This window comes from Polypterus senegalus, unplaced genomic scaffold (assembly GCF_016835505.1).
Source record: "Polypterus senegalus isolate Bchr_013 unplaced genomic scaffold, ASM1683550v1 scaffold_4969, whole genome shotgun sequence".
Classification (NCBI taxonomy): Eukaryota; Metazoa; Chordata; class Cladistia; order Polypteriformes; family Polypteridae; genus Polypterus; species Polypterus senegalus.
Genome location: NW_024382837.1, coordinates 1 through 25000, shown reverse-complemented (window position 1 = coordinate 25000; position 25000 = coordinate 1). Strand labels below are relative to the sequence as shown.

At 44.1% G+C, this 25000-nt stretch overlaps 1 protein-coding gene across 1 annotated transcript; it reads right to left on the bottom strand.

The window, feature by feature from the left end:
- Nucleotides 1-66: 66 nt before the first annotated feature.
- On the bottom strand, nt 67-24711 carry LOC120521199 (tyrosine-protein phosphatase non-receptor type 14-like; the record flags this gene model as incomplete). The annotated part of the gene is made up of 14 exons (XM_039742988.1): nt 67-195; nt 2890-3108; nt 3495-3638; nt 6268-7745; nt 8646-8724; nt 10007-10064; nt 10935-11017; nt 12603-12690; nt 15489-15577; nt 16500-16587; nt 16935-17005; nt 20360-20427; nt 21876-21973; nt 24415-24711. Coding segments are annotated over 14 exons (2989 nt in total), but the record flags the coding sequence as incomplete, so codon positions are not given.
- Between the last annotated feature and the right edge of the window lie 289 nt (nt 24712-25000).

Sequence of the window (25000 nt, the reverse complement as noted above, 5' to 3'; positions counted from 1 at the left end):
CCATCAAACAAGGATTCAGAAAGCGTATCTAGAAACAATCCAGAGGAGTTAGAAACTAAGCCTTACCTCCTCGGCCGTGACCATGGCAATGACGTTCACTCCCTGCTCCCAGACCATCTGCCAAAAATCTTGGCATGTGTTGGCAAGTGGCCCCTGGGTGGCGATGTAGTGCCAGTCCTCACTTCCAACATTGACCTGAAATATAAAGAAAAATAGTCACCTCTGAGCCTCCATCCCGAGACAGTAAGGTACTGAATTGACATTACTTGGAGTTTGAGCTGTAAAGCAATAGAAAAATGAGCACCAAGTGGCCTCGGTGCAAGGCAGGAACCATCCCTGGAAAAAGTGCCAGTCATAGCTGTGCCCAGAGGAAGTAGAGTGCTGGATGATTAAGTAGTACTACTACTGTTATAAAACTTAAAGAAAGAGTCCTCCTAAAATAAACACTTTTGTATGTGGTACTTACCCCATGTAATACTGTATGTAGTGATGGTCAAGAAAAATTGTATCTCCATTTTGAATTAAACCTGAGCTTTAAATAAGTTTGATAGTGCAAGCCGATAGTGACCAGCACCGTACAGTGGAACCTTAGGTCACGAATGTCCCGGACCACGTACAAATCGGGGGGTTACGACCAAAACGTCTGCCAAACTTTTGCATCTGTTCACGACCACACACTTGGGTGACAAACAAGTCAGTTTCCCTTCCGGTTCGTACGCGCCGATGATTTCCACACGTGTTCAGTTCAATTAACCACGGCCTCTAAGCAAGTGAAGAGTGGTAGTGTTGGTGAGAAGAAAGGTTTGAAGAAAACTGAAATCGAATTAAAGAAAGAATTTATTGAAAAGTATGGACGTGGCCTTCGTGTTACTGATCATCCCGCCTAGTACAAGAAGTCAAAATCTACGATTTCGACTATTCTAAAGCAGAAAGAGGCCATTAAAGCAGCTGAATTTGCAAAAGGAGTTACAGTGATAACCAATCAGAGGCCTCAAGTGCTGGAAGAGGTGGAAAAACTTACTAGTGTGGCTGAACGAGAAGCAGCTTGCAGGGGACAGCGTAAGCGAGGCGACGTTATGCGAGAAAGCCAGGAAGATTCATGGGGATTTGCTGCAAGGTTAGTTTTCTTGGTTGTTTATGGTTAGTTTTTATATAAATTAAGGATTTTATAAATTTTCATTTTTTTCCCTGTGCTAAAGACTCATTAAAACAACAAAAAAAAAAGTGTTTGCAAGAGTCCACGCTACAGCCTTACAAACCGCTCGCTGTAATGTTAGTTTTCTCCGTTATTCAAGGTTTTTACATTTAGTTTACTATTACACTGTGTATTCTATGGTATAATTAACTATTTTTGTGCTTAAAAATCTTAAAAAAAAAATATTTACATACAGCTCCGTATGGTCCGGAACGGATCAATTGTATTTACATACAATCCTATGAGGGAAATTAGTTTGGGTCACAACCAAATTGAGTTTTGGAACGAATTACGGTTGTGACCCGAGGTTCCACTGTACAATGGAAACCAATGAGAAAGACTTCCATTTAAAAAAACGTTTCTCGCGTCACATAACCCACAAGTCCCATATCCGGTCGATTGTTCACACCGTGCCAAACACCTCCATTTTTTTTTTTTCTTTTTAAACTAAAATATTGTCACATTTCATAAACAGCAAATGCAAGTCACTTGGGATTGACTGTTTGAATTGAAGGTCTGCAGCTCCCCTCATTCATTGGTCAAGAGTCTCGTCTTCAGTTCAAAACACCGTTAATGGACCTTGAGAATTCTAGGAGTGCCGAGACGGCCGCATTGAAAATGATGGACATCGAAGGCCACGATGAACCGAGTGCTGTAAACACTTTTGTCAATCAATCACCAGTTCAAACAAACTGAATACTACAGAAGAACAATACTCAACTATGGATGATGATGATGATGATGATGTTATCACAGGAACACAAAATATTTACAACAAACAATAACAAGACGAACGCAAACAAGTCCAGGACAGCAGACGTGACGCGTAATTTAGATGTAAATGAAGAAAGCGTGTGGATGGATGGCGGTTAGTATTCCTCTGAAAGCAACAGTCAGCAGTCCAACTGGCAAATCCCAAAGTGTATGAAAGCTCAGCAGGTGTGCCTCCTCCGGAGGGTGAGCAGCGGTGAAATGCACTCCACCGTCCTTCACTGATGCCCGCTCGCTTTGTCGTTTGTTTTCTAGCTAGGGATTTCTTCTTACCATTTCAAAATGGGAGGATTGAAAATTTAAACCAAAAATAAAGATGTCCCCGGTGGCCCAATAACCATACCAAACTACACTACCCACAATGCCCTGCTGAAAGAACTAGATTTCTAAAATAAGTTGGGGCTAATTCAGTTTAAGTGAAGATAAACTTTACACAGGATGTACAGAAATGAAAAATAAACCTTTCATGTGCCGTCACAACAACTTGAACGTGACTTGCATTTCCTGTTTATAAAGTGTGCAGAGATTTCCAATTTGATGATATATTAGTTAAGAAATGCATGTGTGAGGTTCGACCGGATAACCGACATGTGGATTATGGGCCACAACTAACACGAGATTTCAAAACCCACCACATGCATTTTTTTTATATCATTTGCCGCCAATACAGCACTGGTCACCATTGGCTTTTATATCATGAAAACATGCAATTAGAACGTATTCTTGGCCATCACTACAAATAACGGGGGTATATTTTGGGCGGACTATTACTTCAAGAGATCAGGACACCATATCCTGATCTTTAAAATCTGCAGTACAGGTGGGTTAAATGAACCACTCCGGGACATCCAAGGTGGAGTCCGGAGCAGCAACCTCGTGCTTTCAAGTCCGGCACCTTATAAAGAGTGCGGTTTCCTTATCACCTTGATATGTGAGGCGTTGATGTATCCTGTATTGTTTTCTTTGGTGGGAACCAACTCCACTCGGTTCTCTTCATAGGGAATAACGTCCCGGAAGCGGTTTCGTTCGACGTTATCCTGCAGCATGGCTGTGGAGAAGTCACCGTCAGTCTTCTTCTTGAGGATCTGCTCATATTCCGTAAACACCATTTCTTCTTCCAGCTTTCTTTCTAAAGCCTTGCACTACAAAAGAGCCAAATTCAAACATTTCATTAAAGTAAGAGCAGCTTGTGTTAAATGGGAGGCCCACCTTAGAGGGGAATGAATGCCACATTACAGGTTTAGAGGGTCAGTATTGTCCCTTGTGCGGAATGTAATGGAATTCTTATATGCAAGTTGATTATCAAGGAGAATTCAGCATTGAAGGCTTCAGCAGGGGTTCGTATGACCAAAGGAAAAAGCCACATGAAGGGGGAAAGGGGCTGAGGCCCCCCACCCCAGACTTCTTCATGACTTTTGAATGTATGGATAGTGCAGGGTTATGAAACTTGGTTTAATTTTCTCTAACCTTTGGACCCCAGCAGGCCTGTTCGGGGATCCATGGGTGTAAAGTTGTTAGCATTTCTCACCCTTTCATCTGTTGACATCTTAATGGCATCGTCCTCCTTGTCCCGAGGAGCTGGGACCCTTGTTGTGTAAAGTCCATTAAGTGCTGCCAACATCAGCGGCCTCTTGAGGGAGTCCATAGCTGCCAGCTTTTGCTTCTCTAAATTCTAAGAAAAAAAAAAAAGAAAAAATAAAACCTCCCTGTTAAACTGAAAATGAAATAAAATGACAGGAGAAAAGTAATAAACAACTAAAAAAGAATTTCAAGAAATGGAATTAAAAAGAGCAGGTTGTGAGGTCCACCAAGTATTCTTTATATTGGCCCCACCATAACACGTGCACAGCCAAGTGTGACACCGAGGGGAGGGGCTGTGATACCGAGGGGAGGGGCTGTGATACCGAGGGGAGGGGCCACCACACCAAGGTGCTGTCACTTCCAGCAGCTCATTACCTTTCATCCATCCAACAGCAGTGCTGTGAAACTTTTTATTTCTGCCTTTTCTTACATTTTTGTAAACATTATATTTTGGGGAATCTTATCCATTTGATTAACTGTGTTAAACCCATGTATTATTTTTGTATTATTTACTTATTTTTATCATTAAGACGAGGACGTCACTGCAATGGCAGTTTTTTTTTTTTGCCGTTTCCCGCAGTATTTTCTGATGATTATGTCCTCGTTGCTACGCCATGATTGGTATCAACGTGACATATGACCTCATCACAAAATGACTATTTCAGTCCTGGCACTTTGCCTATCCTAGATTTTGAATATTCTTTTCAAAAATGAACTTTTGCTTGTGCTTCAATGTGTTTTAGTTAGGGCACTCTTGATGTGTTTCTCGTTTCACTATTTGATTTTTAGCGTCCGTTTCATGAAACCAATGGCAAACCTAAACTTACCTCTTTCACTCGTCACTACGATTTAAGCTTAGTTCCCGGGTTTGTTTGCGTGAAACTACATTTTGTATCTTTCTATCGCTTTATTATACGTTTACTTGTTGCATGTGCCAGTTTTGTCTTTTAGGACATTGTGCTTGTTTTAAGTGTATAACAAGTCTTCAGTCGGGGTCTCCTAATGAGGTGTGGTTGCAGGGGGTCACTGTAGTTTTCCATCAGGCTGGCAGACAAATGGGATCCGTTTTTTTTTGGTTGTTTTGATTGGAATCCTTTGAGGAGAAATGATGGCAGCCAATTCCAGATGTGGATTAACTTCGCCGGTCAACATTAAGGAACCCTCTGCACGTACCGTAAATAAACGAGAGACAGTAGCAGAGAAACTGTAGGCTCCATGATGCGGCAGTTAAAGTCCAAACTGGGAGTCCGATACATCGGTTGTCAAAGCCAGTAACACAATCCAAAAAATAAATAAAAGAGCAAGAGATTCATTAGGTAGGAAGTCAAAGTTTTTGAAATTGTGATCTCAGAGTAATCCATAAGGCGCGGATACCCCGGAGCAGCCGAGAATTACGTTTAACCTGTCAACTGGCTGACGAGCACACTGTGGGGAACTCGTCTAAGGATTTCAATAGAGACTGTCGGAATAAAAGCCTAAAATGGGGGGACCCGTTGTGAAGCAAAATGTCAACAAATCCTAAACGTTTTAACAAAGTAAGATACAACAAAACACACTTTAAATTCAGGTTGTCTGTGGGTTGAAGCCCCATACGCTGCGTACGACTAATCACAAGTTTCATTAGGAGCCAAACAAAAGAAAGTCTCATTTCTAAGGATCACAACAACTGGTCGGTCATTCATTAGGCAGTGGGTAACGCCTGGTGGACTGGTGAGCCGAACGGATTCTTCATTTTGGGATCCTGCCATTTTATTTAGCGGTGGCCAGTAATTTCACAACACCATCTTTCCTTGAGCTGTGCTACCCCTCGAAGATGAGTTTTAATCTAAGAAAATCCAGATGAGAACGGGCCATTCAGCCCAGCACAGCCCACCAGTCCTAACCACGTAGTTCTTCTAAAACAACATCAAATCTTGGCATTAACGTATGTCACGGTTCTAAACCATTTGTAATGGGAGCGTTGATGCTTGTGATGCACCAGCTGTTGGAATGCTAAACGCAATGCACGTCTCTGTTAAATGCCATTTGGTATGGGAATTGTAAAAGTAGCGTTAATGTTTCTGATGCGTCAACTGTTAGAATGCCAAATACGGTGCATTTGATTACTGCAAAGGTTTGTGATTTTTGGAGTGACGGACACCTAGCCACCGGACAGACGCGTATCCTTTCATTAAGGTGAATAAGGCAATGACAAAACTGAACAATTTATTGCCGCAGACATTTTCTTATGTGTAATGTAACTTTATACGTGTATATTTATTAAATGAGGTGTATTTGTTTCCTATGAATATCGCCACCGTTACAGTTACCGTATTCAGACTGGCATTTATGGGGGCCGTGATTGAGGGAGGGGACTTATGGGTTTAAAAAAAAAAAAAAAACTTTTTATGGAGTAACAGAGATTTCAGTAGTTTGGGGCCAACTGTTGCTCTCGACAGTCGCTTACTGAACGTCTGCCTGAGTCGGACTACGGTTTTGCGTGAACAGAACTGTCTTTTCATTACGTGATCCAACTTTCTCTAAATGTCTTAGTTAAGGCTTCTTCTCAAATGGAGATTCACATCAGCACGGCCCCCTCGCCTGCATCCCACTTAATACAAATGAAACGCTTCCGGTGCTTTAGATGTCATTGTCTTAAATGATAATAAGCCCACCAGACGACAACATAAAAGTACGAATCGGCAGACAACTAACTGGCAGATTGAAAAATGAGAGTTTACCCTTAGCTCGATCTCTCGCTCCACAATGCTGTCCTCTATGGAGAAGAGTTCAGACACGGGACGCTCCTTGACGGGCTCCTTCTTTACACGCTCCTTCACACTTGTCAGATCGGGCTCGGATAGGGAGGGTCCCAGCGAGGGTCCATTGAGGGAGACTTGCTCGCTGCGAGAGGGGTGGGCCGCGTGATTGGGCCCGGCTCCCAGCATTCTGGCTTGGGTGGTGTCCACTGGAACGAGACTCAGCTGTTCTGGTCTCATGGCCCCGTTGCTCACAGTCTTTCTTGGCCCAGGGTACTCGGGTGGAGGCTTATTGGGCATTTTAGGCCAAGCTGTGTGCATGTGAATGGCAATATTTTCATTGAACGCTGGTATCAGCACATCATAGTCGGGAGCATCGTCGTCCTCTTCACTTTCACTGCCATGTATTACCATGGTGGCATCGGAAAAGGTCTTTGAGTGCTGATACTGGGAATGCTGGGGGGCCTCTTGGACCTTCTGACTAGGATCCCCTGCTTGGACCTGCTCTCTGAGCGTATTCCTGCGAGGCAGTGGCGCATTTAGCGTCTTTAGAGCCATAGCCTCCATTCCACGAACCATACTGCTAATAACCTCCAGGCTATGCCTTTTTTGGGCAACTTGATGATGTTTGACAGCAGTGAGCGGCTCACTGACCTCTTGTAAGGACTGATGCACAACGGGTGAGCTGTCCTGCTGAAACGTCTTCACGGACAGCTGAACTTTGCGAGTGACCAGTTCTGGACTGCTGCCACTAACGTATCTGTGTCGGTGGCTAGCCAGATCGGGGGTACTGGTAGCAGGGCGGAAACGTGGGTAGGGAGGCGGCGGTCGGGAGAAATGGTTCCTGAGCATGTGAGCTGTGCTGTACTTCTGAGTTCCTTGTTGTTGCATATTGGCCAGTTCGGGAGTGCTGACCGTGTGAGAAATGGCACTGGCGGCCGAATGGCCGTGAGAGGAGCCGCCGGGCGTCGTCTGCGCTGAAGGTACCACAGGTTTACTGTAGTTAACTGGGACCCCATAGTGATTGAAGTAAGGCTGGCGGTCTCTTATTTCTGGCTGACTGTACACCATTTCCTCCGGTTGGCTGTACGCACAGGTGTTGCCGATGTTGAGGTTCCTCAGCGACTGACTGTGACAGTCCATGGCTACGATGCCCCTCTTCTGTCGCATGACAGTTTCGTACTCTGGAGTTGGCCGGTAGGAAGGTACGATGATAGCGCTGTGGCGGTGACTTGGAATGTAGTCCTGCCTCATGATGTCGCTGCCAGGTATGCTGAGATTTGACGACACCGGAGAGGCCTGCATGAAGTTATAGGAATGATTGAGCGAGTTCATACTCGGCGCGCTGTACACGCTGCCATTGGGAACTTTTCCATTGATGTGGTTATAGTCAATTGGGCATCGGTCAAGGCTCGTTTGAGATCTGTAGTACAAGCTGCCATCTTCATGGTAAATACTGTCTGTAAAACAAAAAAAGGAACGTCGTTAGTAACACTTTCTGTGACGTCCGTGATTAGTAGAGAACCAGCGATTTGCAAAGAGTTGAATTCACAACAAAACGGAGAGTTTCACTTTTACAAACAAATGGCATTTGAAAATCAAAAAAATGTGAGCTATTGCCACAGGAAAAAAAGGACTTTGCTTCTGCCTGGAAGTGTTCTTCCTTGTGCTAATTCTGCATGTGACTGCCTGACATTTAGTATTTAAAGTTCTGCAGTTAAAAATCAAAAATGACCAAACTCGCTTCCTGCTCCGTATGGGACATTCTGGAGAGCTGTGCATTGGGGTTGTTCTACAGCTATGGTGCCCACTTTGCCAATTATGACAGCACTTCTTCATGCTGTCGAGTTGCACAAGTACCTTTAAAGTCTCACCCAGTGATCGAGGGATCGTTCAGAACGCTTCTGACGTGTACAATGGAGTAACTGCACACCTGCCACTAATTCACGATCAGTAAATGAGGCCTTCAATATGAGTGGGCGCCCAGTCTCCCAATGTTGTAACACATAAGAAAATCTCATGCTGTATGCCCACCCTATGGCACCCATTTTTGGGACAACTGGAGCTCCACCTAGTGGCTGCTGGTGTCCTCAGAACCTGAACCCTAAAATTGGGCTTTAAAAGGCCCCTTAGCTGCCTGCCCACATGACCTTAAGAAGAACATCATCTATAAAGAGCAGTCAGCCAGTCGGAATACAACGCAGGACTCTGGAGTGGTGTGGCATCAGTTCTATCCACTGAGCCACTATGCCCCAATACAAATACAACGAGGAAGAAAGTGTAGTTTACAGAATTGGAAGTTTGCTCAGTACATTAAATGCATAATTTAGAGACATAAATTAAGCAAAATGAAAGCATACCTTGTGAAGTGTGAGTTTCTTGGTGATGATCTCCATACTGGGAATGCATCGACGTCATAATGAATGGCTGATGCTTCGGCTAAAAGAAAAAATGAAAAGCAGTCAATCTGTGTGTGTTGTCACTTTTTGGAAACTCATCAATATTCATGAGAGGTGTGAAGCCTTTTAAAAAACAAAACACCAGAAGTATTCATGCATTTTTGGAGCATGACGTTATTGTATCCACTAGATGGCAGCAGAATACTGTCCCAAGCATTATTTTGGGTTAACACGGAATATCGGATGAGATTTGAGACCTGAGTGAGACTCGGGCTTAACAATATTTACACAGAACTCCAAGCCCAAGAGACGCTCAGGGTTAACGCCAATAAAGTTAATGCATTTAGCAGCTCGTGTTTTTAGGGAGATCTTGTTATCTTTTAGGTAACTGACTGAACCTGCAGCAGGAACAAGGCTGACGCTGATAGGCCTTCTTTGGAAATACTGGCGAGCATCAGAGAGGTCGGACAGCAAATGTCTCTTCTGTGCCTTTGAGGGGATAGATCTGGCGTAGCAATCAGACCACCTCTAACTGAGGGATAAACGTACAGGCCCAGAGGTAGTGAGGGAAAGAAACCACTGGGCCCTCTGCCATTGCACAGGTGACATAAAAGAGGTTCAGTCAAAAGTGCCCACAGTGTGGGGCATAAAGGGAAAGATGAAGGAGGAGGAGGAGATTACCTTTCTAATTTTAATGCATAGCTGGTCACCCCTTCTTACTTCTGTCCAGGGTCCCAAGCAGGAATATAATCCTAGAGGGGGCTCTAGACCATTACATGACACACTCATGCACTCCTTTAAAGGCGAATTGAGGCTTTAAACTTAGAAGCACATCTTTGGGATATGAGAGGGAAAACCAGACCAGGATTTAAACCCACTGCTCACGAGCATTGTGGCCACCACACCACCCCTGCAAGCACAGTTAAAAATATCATTCCCATAAATGTTCATTTTCATGACGTCTGCACTCAGATGCAGGATTGTTCCACATTTAGATCCATTGTTCTAGCAAAACAGCAAAGCTTTCAATTTTTAGAGTCCGATTTTCATTCAGATAAATTTGGCTCTGGGCACCCGTGACCTTCCGTCTTGCTTGTACAAAGCAGGCCATTTACAGCTGAAGCAAGAAGCCAGGCTTCTGCGGTGGACAATAGAAGAATGGGTCGGGTGGGGGGCTGTGCTGTAAGAAGCGGGACAATGAACAAAAGACATGAGCTGTGCTGAAAAATGTGCAATAATTCATCGTCTCCTGCCTGAACACGCCGCCTGACAGAGAATCCAGTTTCATAATATTTTGTCCCCATTCGCTGATTTGCACTTACCAAGGAAGACCTGCTGGAAGTCGGCCTTCTTCTGATCAGCACAGGCGAATGGGAGAGTCTGCAAAGAAACAAAAAGCAGTCACACTGGGCCTCTTCAAATCGTCCGCACTTCTACCTGTTTTAATGCACTAAACAGACTTGCTTTGATGACGTCTAGTGATGGCAGCGGACCCCCAGGGTGTAAGGAGCACCTTATCCCATGGAGTTGTGTACAGGAGCCTCAGAACGGCAGGGTGTAGGGAACTGTGCAAAACCATTGCCATTGCATTGCTGTCATGGAGAGCGTTCTGCTGTCAAATCCTGGCAGCACTCCGGTGTGGGGCCTAACCACAGGCTGAGGGGAACAGGGGGAGGAATGTTGATGTCATCTTCACTTTACTCTTTAACTTCTGTTTCATTAAATTGTATCTGATTTTATTAAAAAAGACGTAGGACAGGAAAGAACCGATTAATATCAGTCCAATTCAAGAAGGAGTGGATAATCACCAGGACGTCAAGTTTGAAAAAGGAGAGGGGGGAACAAGAAGAAAAGAGGCAACAAAATCAGGAGTGCATAGCAGTGCCACTTAGTCTGGACGTCAAATCCCAGCAGCCGAGGCAGTACTGCACTATTGGACAACGACAGTTTCTGCACACAGATATTGCAGAAAGGGAAAAAAAAAAAAAACATGAGGTGAAGGATGTTTGCGTGGTGGGGCTGAGTCTGTGAACATCTTGATCCTCCAAATATATGCAATATATACACTCACTTTATAAAGACTGACCATTTAAAATTGATGACACTAATAAGGGTGTGTACAGCGATATTGGTCTATCCTTCTATGAGATGCCCAACATTTTAGGAAGGTGAACGGGGGTGAAGTGGCCCGCTTTCAATGTGTCGGGTCCGACTCGTTACAATGCTCCATACACACTGACCGATACTCACTCTGTGCAAATTTTGTTCTCTTTGGCAAATTTTTGCCGTGCCGCAAACAACCTTGACAGGTATTTTGCCATTTCGATGTCTTCCTAAGGGGAAAAAAAAAAGAGACAAAAATAAGTAGGATAAGGTAGGCCAAAAGTAAAAGATTACAAACAAATAAATCAATGCACATTAATAAACAAGTCATAAATATGATACTGCATCCCAGTGACAGAAAAAAAAAAATGACTCGATCAATCGGTACGTTGCTGCTCTTAATTTAATGCAACACTTTGGATTCTGTAAATCTTAAAATGATCGTCACGTTTAATAATTGAGAACATCACAAGTCAGACTTGCAGAATAAGCTTGAAGAGTTGCCGTCATGTCAGAACTGAGATTGTTTGAGAACTGGTAATTCAATTTTCCAAACTGAGAACACTCTTATTTTTTCATACTACCTTACTTGGTGGTTTTCTGCATTCTCTCATTTACTGTTTTTTTTTTCCACCTTAATGAATACTCTACCTAAAAATGATGATCTTTGTACCTGTAACGGCTGAAACAAAAATTTTAACACCTTGTATTCATGGCGATCACAAAATTCCTGATACAATGAGCTTGAATGGAGATGCAGCTTGAACAACAGTAAACGATATCAAAACATCCACCAGGATCCACACGTCCGACATCCAGTCATATGTGCAGAAAATTCCATTTGAACTTCAAAACTAACTATATTTGGAAAATCCCTTTTGTGCAGATTCACCAATCAGATCGAGCTGTTGGTATGAAGACCCGCCTCCCGTCTCAATTCAGCAGAAATGTGCATGAATTCCTTGTAATGGGGCAGCACACGCAATTCAAAATGTATGCACTGTGGCCGCGCCACCTGAAACGGACTGCAATTCCTAGCAGCCCCGGGATCACCGCACCACTGGACTGCTTGGTCTGCTGGGAGAGGTGATAAGGTGGGCGCTGTAAGGAGTCAGCTAGGGGGTCATGACCGTCTTTTTTTTTTTTTTCCCCCCACTGCTGTTACTGCTGTGGAAAACGTCAGGGTTGGGTTACGGTTATCCGTACCTGGGCAGATGGTGGGTTTTTTCCCTGTATTTGCTTGTTCATGTGGTTTCGTCCGTTTTGTAAAACATTGTCATCCACAGCGCGCGCTCCAAGCAGTTACAAATCATCAGCGGACGATAAGCCGCAGGAGCACAAAATGGACATTTCCTTTCAGGGGGCTGGTCAGGTGGGGACGACCATTCATCATCTTCATCTGCATTCTGTTGTAATGGGCTGTGTTCGTGAGTGTTAATGTTTAGCACCTGTTGTCTTGTGAGTTTATTTGGGTCTGCATTTAGTTAATTAATTAATTAACTAAACAAAGTTTATTTAGTGGGTTTCTGCTTGTGCGTTATTCGATTAACCGTTTTTGCATTCACATTTTTTTTTAATTAAAAGTAACACAGTTTTTAGGTCGAAGTGGATTACTTTCAGTCAATATCAGGGAAAATAGCATTTTAGTTAAAAAGACTTTTAGTAAATGAGGACTTTATCCGGTACACATGTCAAAAGAATGAACAGATTTTTAGTAAAAAATACCAAATCAGGAAACGGTATCGGTGTTGCAATGATTACAGACGCCACCCTCCACCACTGGTCCCCGCTCTGGGCTTTATTCACAGCACTTACCACGTGAAAGAGGACCGTCTCTTCTCGGTTGGCCAGCTCTAGTGCAACTGCAGATTTGTTGTGCGAGATATTTACAATGTCGATCCAACTGCAAAATAAAAAAGTACAATTTATTAAAAAAAGAAATTACCGGGAGCTAAAGCTAGTGAGGAGAGTAATCTGATGAAAATTACGAACAACGCCTCTCAAACAGAATGACTACAGCTGTCTCTCCTTGGTAAAGGACGTACTGTTCTGTTACTCTGTAAACCAGTGTCAGTCTGGGAAGTACAAGGATGAAGCCCACATGTCCTGTCGTTGTTTTAGTGAAGAGGAAATGACCAAAAACCGTAAGCAGGAATTTAGTTGTTCATAAAGGAAGCAACATGCCCAACATCAGAACTGTGAGGCAGCGCAGCGTAATTGGACTGCAATTCCCAGCAGCCCCTGGGAGTACTTGCACCATGGGTTGGACAAGATGGGGCGTCACTGGCTCATCATCATTTTTATTTTGAATTCTGCATGACACAGTTTTGAATTTTTATTGGTTCCCCCGTTTTTGGGTTTCCTGAGCACGGATGTCACCATATTGTTTACGGTTGCTATTCCTGTTGTTAGTCACATAAAGTAGAAGTGACATGATGGATTGTATGTTCATTACTGCAACAAGGAACAGCATGCAACCTAGTGTTAGAATTATTTTACACGCCGACTAGAACAATAAAAACAACTAAATTTGCTCCTGACACCAGGATTAAATCCGAATGATATTTTAATATACTATTTCAATGCATTTAGTTATCGAGCAAAACTCACAATCAAAACAATTTCTCTGAAAAAGACCAACTTGTGTCAGCGCGTGGTTAGCACAAGGAACAGAAAATTCTTTGTTCATTCCAGCTGTGCGGTAACTCGGCTGGGTCTAACAAGTGAGTTCTCGGACAACTCATTGATAATTCATTGATTATTGTAGCTACCATTTGAGCTTCGATATGGGGAGACACTCATCAATGAGAGATAATCAGATTTGTGGATCAGTGCATGAAAACTAAATGTTATCCAAAGTAATAAACTGAAAGTGAAATATCCTGGTCTGTCATGCCATGCTGATTTTTCACTCTTATTTAAGATGCCCGCTGTCCTCATGGATACATTTCTATTTGGCGCGGTTTACGAGATAACTTATAGATCTCCTTCTACAAGTTAATTTGCATTTACCAGTTGTAAATGTCTTCAAAATGCCTTCATGTTGTTCAGACTTTTTGTTTTTGTGATTTTTAGTCCAATCTTCAATCATTGGCATGGTTACCCACAACAATATGGCTGTTGGGAAGAAAGAAAATGCCCAAAATAGTTGCACCCACAATTAACAAAATTAAGGATAACCGATTAAAAAAAATGTGCCAAGGCATATTAATAAACGAAAACAGTCCAGTAATCGGAAAACCCGACATTGTGCCATCTGGCTCCTTCATTTGGCAGCTCTTTCTGTGGCGACGTTCATGGAAGGCTCTCGAGTGGCTACTGGACGGCCCCCCAGTCACCGTTTCTTTGGACGTGCTGCCCGGCGGCCAATGAGACACCATTGTCAGGTCAAGATGAGGCCGACAAGCACCTCGAGACGGAGCCAAGTGCACGCAGGAGCCTTTAGTTACAGTAAATGGGGCAGGATCAGGCGACTTCTATTCTACAGAAAATAACATTTATTGTCAGAGTGAAAAAATAAAAGGCTCTGTCCCCGTTTACGATGTCACAGGATTTCCAACTCTTCAAGTTGATTCTACAAACACAGCTGTGATAGAAGCTCTTGTAACTGTACGGCATGTACTGCTTTACAAGAGGGACTCAGGAAAGTCCCTCATTCTGAGAAACAAACCAATCGTTCGTCACCCACACTCGCGGCCGAGCATCAGGACCAGGCAGATCCCGAGCACCATAAATCACTTGATGATTGAGACCTGTTGAAACGGGACGCGCAAGGCGAAGGCCTTTCATGTCTAATTGATCTTTAAACAGGTGTTATGGCGAGGGGATTTCAGGGCGCAAGAGGAGCACGTCATCTAGAATTTATAGAGGAATAAAACGGCTGAAGGACAATTTAGAAGGCTCATTGGAGCACAATGGCATTTCTAGAAAAGCTGAACAGAAATCTTGTCAACACATTCCTGAAAGATAAGACGACATGTCAGAACTGCAAATCAGTCATTAATCACGTCGAGTTGTCAAATATCAGAGGGACGTTCGATAAATGAAAGACTACAGCAAACAGCCACCTTTGGACCCACTCTGCTATTACAGGAAGGTCCTGACACTGGGAATCCAAGATGGCGGGGATCGAGGAAACACAAAATGGCGGCCAAAGCGCATCATGATAATAACTAACAATTAAACAGGAATTTCCAAAATAATGATCAGAATCATAATCTGACGGGGGGAAAAAAAAAAAAACTAAAATGAGTGTCAGGTCTCTGAAATTGGCACAAAGACAACTTTAAAAATGAAAATGTAGAAACGAATTCATAAAATCAGGATTTGGATTTGTTAATCGGACTGTTGATGGATTGTTTTGCACCTTGTTTTCGACGTTCTGTTCATTTTTTAATGTGTTTTTTTAATCTTTAGTTAATTTATGAAACTAAATGAAGTACATTTTGCATTGTTTTGTTGAGCTTTTGGGCCAGGGTTTTGGTGATTTCCCTCCTAATTTTTTGTAAATATTGCTGTGCAAATAATGCTCTTCTTTAGGCGTCTTCTCCTCTTGAAATAAAGTGTGACTTGGCACCTTGTCCTGAGAACCACAGTAGACACAAATTCCTATACAGACACTCATTTCAATAATGAAGGAAAAAGACGAAAAGCTTAACGCGATCCCAGCAGATACGACTCCCCACAGCATTCTTGACTTACCTGTATGTTGCGGTGGATCGGCCATTTCTGTCCCTAACAAACACTCCCATGAAGGAAACTCCAAGAGAAATTTCATTCGTTAGGTTATCCTATAAAGAAAGATGCGTAGTTTTTACATAATAATCTTGCAAGATGTACTGTATTTTTATTCTGTACCACCCAATACCACAGCTGGTTATGTACAAGCAGGTCCAAAACTAAACTACAACACTTTAGTCCAAACAGAACAACAAACTTTGATCCAAGAGTGGCGTCATCTACACTGCCCACTTGGACTCCTGGCCCCCACACCCACTGTCCAGCTGTGGACCAGACAACTTTCTGCAGGCCACGCAGTTGGCATCAGTGCACTGTAACCAGCTCCTTCATCAAGTATTGTAAACCTTTCTCTCGTGTACGTGATCTCCCTGAGAAGGGGAATCCCACTGCTAACACCATTACAACAGCAATTAACTTCACTGTTAGCACTGTCCGTGGCTCATCCCCACTTGTTTGGAGTCACGTGCACCCTTAATGAGTCCCCCATGTCAAACACATTTTCAATATAGAAATATAAATGTAGGCAACATCACCAGGTGTTGAAGTGAATTGGCAAGGACGATCTGAAAACACTAAAGGTTGTTTATGGGTTACATTTTAAAGTAAAAGTTGCTGAAGCAGGTTGGCCGCTACGCACCTAATTAGTAGTCAGTCTCACCTCCTCATGGGCACCAGTGCTTCAGGGTTTCACCCAGTTCACTTTCCCACAATTCCTCATTAAGATCTGTTTCATGTTGGAATTAGCGGCATTCGTTCAAACTCATTCAGTCTTACGCTGTCACCTGACATTAGTTGGCTACCACTGGATACAACTGTGGACTTCACCCATGACTGGCTGCCCAGTGATCTCCACTTCTGCGAATTCATTTTATTAAAACTGACTCTTTTTGACTTCTACTTTGTTTCACAGACCCTCACAAATGACTGTTGACTAAGAGGACTCTTACTGCGGATGAGCTTTGTTGATCATACCTTAGCAGAGAAAGTTTCTTGACCAAAACCTTCTAGTCGTTCAACTTCTTTGATGTAGAGAAGCTCAGCTTCTGCAGGGGGCATCCGGCTGTTTAACACATAAGACATGCAATTAATCTGCCATATTCAGTTAATTACATTTTCTAAAATCTAGAGATGCAGCTTTATGTGCGTTCTTTGTAAATGTGAGAAAGATGGTCCAAAAACTGTATGAAAATGGTCTATTTGGACAAAACGTGAGAATGAAGGGCAGAACTTGAACAAGAACACCAAGGTCAAACTTAATGGATCCTTGTGAGTAGGCTGCATAGAGTGGGAGTTCCAAAAAGGAGAGGAAAATGCTGGAGCAGGTTAAAGACCAAAATATGGCAACCAGCAAAGGAAATTCAAAGAGAAACATCTCAGAGAAGAGTGTGACAGATGGCACAACCTTACCAGTGACTCTTATGCTCTTGTGCTACTTTCTGGGTCAGTTCTTCTAGTACTTCTTCATCTTGGGTTAATTGCTACCAAAAAAAAAACAGAAGTGCCAAAGTCAGTTAACAGCAGAATGGCTAAACATGAACCCCATTTGTCTTCATTTTCTCACTGGCCTCATTTTTGAGGCGTAAACGTCACGGCCCACTTGCATAATGAGAGGGCCTGTCACCATTAAGCTGGCCGCACCAGAAGACATTCAACTACTGAGCCCTCAGTTATTGCTGTGGTTCAGCCAGGGCCTTACTCTGACTCAGTTCTATTTGCTTTTTATTGGATCTTTTTGTCATTTTTTTAAATATTATTTTGTAAACGTTGCTAATGATTGTACTTTTGTCTTTCTTGTTCCACCAAGTCATCCATTTTCTGCCACTTATCCAGGCCCTGTTCTTGAGGATAGCAGTCTAAGAAGCCAAGGTGCCCAGATGTCCGCCCCCGGGGGGCATACCGAGGCGTTTTTGGTCCAGCCGAGAGGTGTGATACCCGGGAGAGATGCTGGGGTACCCCACTAGTATGCCTTGCCTGTTGTCGCTAAGAATTACAGACTTGCAACCCCCTGGTTGCCTGATCGAGCAACATAAACTGGCATGGAGTACTCAGTAACATGGACCCAATAAAGTGTCTACTCAGTGTACTGGAAACATGGAAGAAAAATTTGAGAGAAATGTTAAAAGACCCCCCATGTCTCTAAACTAGATTATCTATTCTTCAAGGAAAATAAATGAAATACATCATTAAACTTAGACTATTTTGCACCAACCCATCCAGTTAATGTCCCTGTTTAGCCCATTTCTGGATTACTGGGGGGCAGAACTTATCCCAGCATAACAGGAATTAAAGTTTAAAAGGGAGCCAGGACACTGGGTGGCACCATGACACCTCACACACTTGTCGTTGGCATGTGGAAGATAACTGGAGTACCAGCATAAAAATCCCATTTCGACACTGGAGGGATGTGCCAGGATGTGAGCCGAGGACAGCAATGCTAACTGCTAGGGGCATAGCCTGGGGATGGTGGTGGGGACTGAAGATTTCGGGTTTGACAAAACCAACAGACTGGTGAAGGGTAACGTACATTATCATCCCCATCTGCAATGAATTCCTGCTAACTGCTACCGCGAAGCGTAAGAGCGTTAATCAAATGGACAAAACAGACGGACACTCTTCACATTCCTAAGCGTGTGCCACCTGGGTTTACTTTTTGTCTTCAGCGCTAAATGCCACTTTCTTAGCCTGCAGGTGACTCTCCCAAGTGCACAAACTGTTTTGTGTGCTGGGGACGCCTTCTGATATTTGTTTCTGTCAAACAACTATGCACGTGTCCCGCGGAAATAATAAGGGATAAGAGAATACGTGCCCCAAGGCGGCCGCACACCTGCACGGGGGCCCTCTCCGACTACACTGAAGGGCGGCCGCTTGGTTTAAAGTCATTTAATCTCTGTAGATCAAAAAAATGTTTGTACTCTTTTCTTTTCAGAAGAAGAGAGAAAGAGTTGGAAACCGCCTTGGGTATTTGAAATGAAAGCAGGGCAGCACTTTCAGAAGTGGGGATTACAGAGAGCAGCATAAAGGCATGCGCCGTCGCCTTTGTTACTGCCGCTGTGCGACTTTATTACATGCAATTGAGACGAGCGAGGGAAGGAAGGGCCGGGCGCCAGCTGCAAAGTGACTGTAACTTCTTAAAAGTAGCGGACAGACGCTTCCAGTCCTTTACCGTTTGACATGGCCACTCACATTGTGTAGAGCCGTCTGACAACACGCTGCCGAGACCAAGGAAAGAATACGCCATCGGGTACAAATAGCGTGAAGAATCGAACCTCCTCTCACGACAGAGCCACCCAAGGATCCCCAAGTGCTGCTTGTTAAAGGGCATCCTCCACTCAAAAATGATTGCTTTTCATCCGTTGCTTATCCTGTGTTGCCAAGAACACATTTGTCACCGTAGAGTTTTATGGAGAGTGAAGATAATAACATTCCTGACAATGTGGGCTTCAAAGAGGAATAAAAGCTAACAAGAAAATCAAAGTGTTTTGTGTCATGTGATCTACGAGTCGTGTGCTCACAGCATCTCAAACGTATTTCTGCTAAAACATCGTTAAATAAGCGACTTCTGCGAAATGCTCTCGTGAACGGCCTGGAAGCATGCAGATACCGTACAGTATCGAGGGTTTATTTGGGCTTGGGGTTTTGGTGGTTACCCATCTCCTCTTTTGGGTTATGACTCTGATTCTGGAATTTGGCAAAACAAGTTAAAAAATGTTTTAGGTTCCCGAGACGGACTAATCAAGAGTCATCATCATAGTCAAAAGTCCAAACGATCCAAATCCAGTATGAAAACGGAACAGAAGTCAACGTCTCGACTCATCACAAACACCACCACACAAGAGCGTCACGGGAAGGTGACTGAGGCGCTGCACAACAGGCAACATGGAGGAGAGTTGGGTGGGACGCAGAAGAGGAGCCTACAGAGGACCGACCATCTTAATTCCAGATTGGTCCCAAACATATAAAAGAATACAGCTGGATGGAAATCGGCCTTCATTTTTGGACCCATAACTTCCGGAGCCGCATTATCACAGAGGAGCAATAACTCCTGAGCAGATTAATTCAATTTGTGTGTTTTTCCTTAGTTATTTCTTTAGCATTGTTGTTGTTAAAGTGGGTTTTTGTGGAGACCCCAAGACTTTATATTGTCCGGTCTCATTCAATATTGCAGTTGTAATCCAAAATCTTGGACACGCAGGAACTATGTGATGCTGACCTTTGTATTGTCTCCATAGTGAGGTCACAGATCCTGGTTTCTGGTGGTCCTGTGTAGCAATGGGACTAGCAAAAGTACAAAAACTAAGCCTAAATGAGAAACAAAATAATAGCACAACCTTAAAACAAGTGTAGAACCACAAAAGAAGTAACTCATTTGATTGGCCACATCCAAAACCCCAAAGGTCAAGTAAAAACAAAGATCACACAAAGCAGAACCAGAAAGAAACGACAATCGTGGCACATTTGCAGCTTTTAGACCCTTGTTGAGGGGTCAGAATGGTCACCTAAACACTTAGTCAAGAGAAGGAGTTCAAATGAGACTTGGGTGTCCAGTAGAAGAAGATTGGCTGAACGACCTCTGTTCATTTCTTTGGTCCACAAGTCTAAACCCACAAGTGTTCAATTCATCAGGCCACATAGCCCAGCGGAAGGGCAAGAGAGGAGCGTCCACTGAACTCCCATGCCAGGCACGCAAAAGCTGGAAATCTGGTTGCTCAACCACAGCTACCTTGACGGTGAAATGTTCACCGCCAACCTCCACAAGAGCGTCACAGTCTTACCAGAAAAATCCATTCCCAACATAACTTGAATTCCATCTTAATCCCACTAACTTCACTTACCACTGGAAACAGCTCATATTCCCTGAGGAAATCTTGGGACTTAAAAAGATTGAAGTCTCCAAAATCAGCTGAAATGGAAAGAAAATGGATAGTTATTCACAAAGCAGCGAGTTAAAGTATAAACACGAATATTTAGAGTGACGTGTTTTAGTATGGAAACAAGACTTTACTCCGTACTTTAGCAGCACCAATACTGTACTGTACTGTAAGTAGCTTTGCTTCTAAAACATGAGACACCATCGAGCAAATAAAGCAATTCTAACAATTGTCAAGTCTTCCTTTTAAACTTTATACCTCTACCGCATTTTCATTTCCACAAATTCATTAATTAGAGGAGTAATTCAAGTGAGGGGTTAGGAGAGGAAGAGTCAGAAACAAACAAGTTCACCAAAATCACGTTACACGCACAACCTGAAAAAGCACTCATGTTGGGAACAGACTTTGGGTGCATCCACACGATGTCACCTTCTCTGTCCGCACGTTTATGAAAATGCATACGACGTAGCCGTTCACCTGCACTTGGCATATGTGCATCAGCGGAAACAAGCGGTCCTTGAGATCACATCCACAGGCGATCTTTCCTTCGATATAAGGAGGCAGTTTTAGGCAGAGAGTGTCCTAAACATTCCAAAGTTTTCTCGATGCTCTTCAGGATTCCCTTTGCAGGATTGTCCCCCCAAGTTCTGGTCCATCCAGGTGTTACCCGAAACCGATGATCCCTGATGGGACGGTATGGCCACCGGCCCCAGGATTAATCATCAGACTATAGCGACGAGTAAATGAATTTCCTTTTCCGCACGTATGCAGCATTCAAACAGTAGAAAACACAATTCAGGCGCCTGCAGCTAAGCAACACATCAATCACCGTGGATAGCAACTCCTCTGTCCACCATGTTGGTTTTCTTAAATGAAAGGTGACCAGTCAGCGAATGAGATGTTGTAATGCGCATGACCCAATCAGAGAAGGGCAATGGAATAAGCAAGAACCAATCAGAGCACGATTAGAGTCTGCTCTTTTAAAACTCCATTTTCAGCCATCCACACTGCAATGCGGAGCTGGCAGAGAACGTTTTCAAAAATCTCCATCTTCAGGCCTTCAAAACTCCAGGGTGGTGTTCAGAGACCGAGGTTGGCATTTTAAACAAAAACAGAGAATTGTGGACATTGATTTGGAGAAGCCTGAACTGCAACTATTGTGAGGAAACAAGACGAGGGGATCAACAAGAGGCTTTCGAGAGGGGAGATAAACCCAAAGTCAAGAATTAGCAGGGGACAAAATGCCATAAAACAAAGAGAGACGACGAACTGCCATTCTGGAGAAGGAGAAAGTCGACTGTCAAAAGAAAGCAGAGTTCAGCAACGAGGCAAATCTAGAAAAGATCCATTGAAACCTCTGCCAACGGAGGAAGAACGGCAATGAGGTGAAGCACAGGGTGCTAGATGTTTGAAATGGCAGCACCACACACTGTCCCACCCTTCCTTTTGTTATCGCATATTGCTTCAGTGTGGCACATACCTTGAACGGCTAAACCAGCAAGCCTGATCCCCTGCTCTACTGAACATGGCAGTCGCCCTTCAAGAACTTCCTTCTTCACTTGAAGGTAATACTGATACCTACGATAAAAAGGAGAGGCGTGCAAATGTGAGTTAAGACTTCAAACGGAGTTTGCCCAGCACTCCGCTTTTCTCATAAACACAGACCTCAAGTTACAACGTGCTGCCCACACTACTCCACCGAGCGTCCTTCACTCCATCCATGTCGTGATACGTTTTCAAATTGAACTCATCGTTATCTTTTTGGGATGTTTTGGGGGGCTTTTTGTTTCCCATGCTAGGTTTTAGAACATTAGGATTTCAAATTTCTTAACAGTTTGTAGAACATTAATCGATTTACTGTAGCTGAATTATTTCTAAGCCATGTTTGGTTTCCACAGGCTCCACCATTTTGTTGTGTGGTTGTAACAGGACTGTGTTTAGCAATCGGAATGGCGTTAACTAGACCTTGGGAATTTATATAGTGCCCTAGTTATGAAACACCACAAGTAAAAGAAGCGCATCTTTCCTTTGGCTCTGGGACAAGCTTGGCATACCAGTGTGGCAAGCAAAAACGGTAAGAATGTTCGGTTTCAGAAAGGGTTGGCTTCCTGTTAGTTGTTATCTCTTTTGCTTTTGGATTTTTTGTTGTCGCAACTTGTGGGTAAAAGCTGTGCCAGGATCGACTGTGCCAATTAGTCCTGGACTATGAGACGTGCCCACACAGCCCGACTGCCTCATTTTTCAGCATTTCAGAAGGTAATGGCAGTTATAATTGCAGTTCTAAGAACGGATGAAGCTGCACATGCCAGCTTGGATTGTAGGGGTGATAATGAGGGGCACGAGCAGGGCAAGGAAATGGGAGCTCAGGAGAGTCCGACTCATTCGGAGATCAAAGAGAGTTGAGATTAAATGAAGAGCGCACAGACAGCTGCTTATATTCGGGATTGAACCCCTCATGAAAAGAAGCTGCAGGCCATCAGAGACCCTCGCAGCCGGAGCACGACGTGAAGCAGGCTAACAGACTGGCACGGGGCGTACCAGTGATAAGACCCTAAAGCTGACCAATAGCACTCCTCCGCCGCCGCGCAGGAATTTGGCGTCTTCCTACACTTAAATGTGTGCCAAATACTTTGGAGATTTTCGACCACGTAAAGGCCCTGACACAAATGCCTCTTTTAAACTCCTTCACAGCGCTCACGATTGTCCTGCCCAAAAGCGGCTTTTAACTGTAGACGCTGGCATGAGAGAGAATTCCTCAGATGTTTAGCGGAGTGGCTATGAGCTCAGGGTCTCCTGCCGCAGCTTCTCTCTTCACTCGGTGCAGTCAACAATTACTGCAGGTTTAGCCAACATAACACTTGGATGTTTAAGAAAAGAGAAACTTTAGGCTTTGCCACTCAAAAAAAAAAAACAAACTACCACACAAAACTGGCTCTGACAACTTTCTCTTAACACACGAGTTGAGGAATGGCTGGACACGGTAGCACCCTAATACATTGTGGTGAGGTGTGTCTGGGGTCCGTGGTGGATCAGAGCAGGTGAGGGATACTTTCACAAAAGCTCGGGTGCCGTGAATATGGGTGGCAGCAAGAACGATGAGTGGCCACGGAGCTTAATGGTGGACGGGGTCGAATAGGCATTTGTGTGCAGGAGACTGGTCAGCCATGCTGTCCCTTACTGTCCCTTGGCGGGTCGTTTGGCACACCTGCACTCACAAAGTGTACAAAAAGGGTCTGAAGGGGAGAAATGAGAAAGCAATGAAAAAGAGAAAGATGAGGAAGACAATCCAACAAAAGATGAGAAGAGGGCAGAATCGGGATGGTGTCAGTGCAATGTGGGGGGAGGCAAAGCACTCGGGATGCCCCACAGTGCAGCAAAGGAATGGTGGTCCTGGCAGGGGCTGGGGGGTTTGGTCTCTCCTGTTAAGCCCAGGAGCAGCTCCAAGGGTCTGACTGGTGAGGCTGTGATGGCTTCACCCCCTATTCAAATGTATGTATGTATGTGGTATGGGAGATGGCCGGGACCCCTCCATGCTGGAAAGAGTGCTAGGTGGCAGCCCCTCCGGGTTGCAGCAGTGCCTTGGACTCCTGCAGGACTCCATGGGAGTTTGAGTTGGATACAGCCCTTTGGGATCCGTGGGCGCTGCCAGGGGGTGCTGCAGCTGCTGTGCCCTTCTCTGTAACTCCTCTGCCACACCTGGAAGTGCTGCCGGAAATGTGACACCGAGCACCTGGAGCAACTCAGGGTGCCTTATAAAAGGGGCCAGTTGACACTACTTGGGGAGCGACAGTCAGGAGGAGGGAGTGGAAGAAGAAGAAGAAGAAGATTTGTGTTGTCTTGTGCTCCTGTTATTTCTTGAACTGGTGTATTCTTTGAGTTGTTCCCCATTTGTTGAATTAACATTCCCTTTAAGCGGTTATTTGCTTTGTGACAATGTTGGGACGTGATTTTTAGCTCTCACCCTTGCGGACGTCATACCGCATTCGGTTTTCTTCGACTCCATCTGACCGTAGACATACCTCGTGACTTCTTGCTCCAGTTTAGTGACGTTTGGCACGTAGAACATCACGCCGAAAAACAGCAGCGGTTCATTGCCAAATTTATCGAGCTGCTTCTTCAGAGGTTTCTGCAGTTCTACCCAGCGCTGAAGTTGAGATTTACTGTGAAACCACAAGCCGAAATAGTGAGTCTGCAAAACAACAAAAAAGGGAAGACAATCGAGTTTATACTCGGCAGGGAGTTTGTTCTGCTGGACCGTCAAGACGGAAGGAAACAGAGCAGAAAATGAATTCTGTGTAAATGTCAGAAAACAAAGGCTAGAAATTCAGCTAAGTCTCCGCGCGGCCAAGCCCACCAGGCCCTCCGACAAAACAATCTGACAAAAAAGGCTCAGGGATGAATGGTAATGGAGGACGTAGTGAACGTCAAAACCAGGAGTTCCTCGAATTGTACACCAAAACTAGAATGCAAACCAAACCAGAGGTCAGGAAAAGATGGAGACGTCATCTTGAACTGCAAATCTCTCAAAAGCAAACCAAAGCCACAACCTCGGACGCGTCAGGAATGCTGGGCTGATGACATCACTCCACTCAACTGGCATAGCCA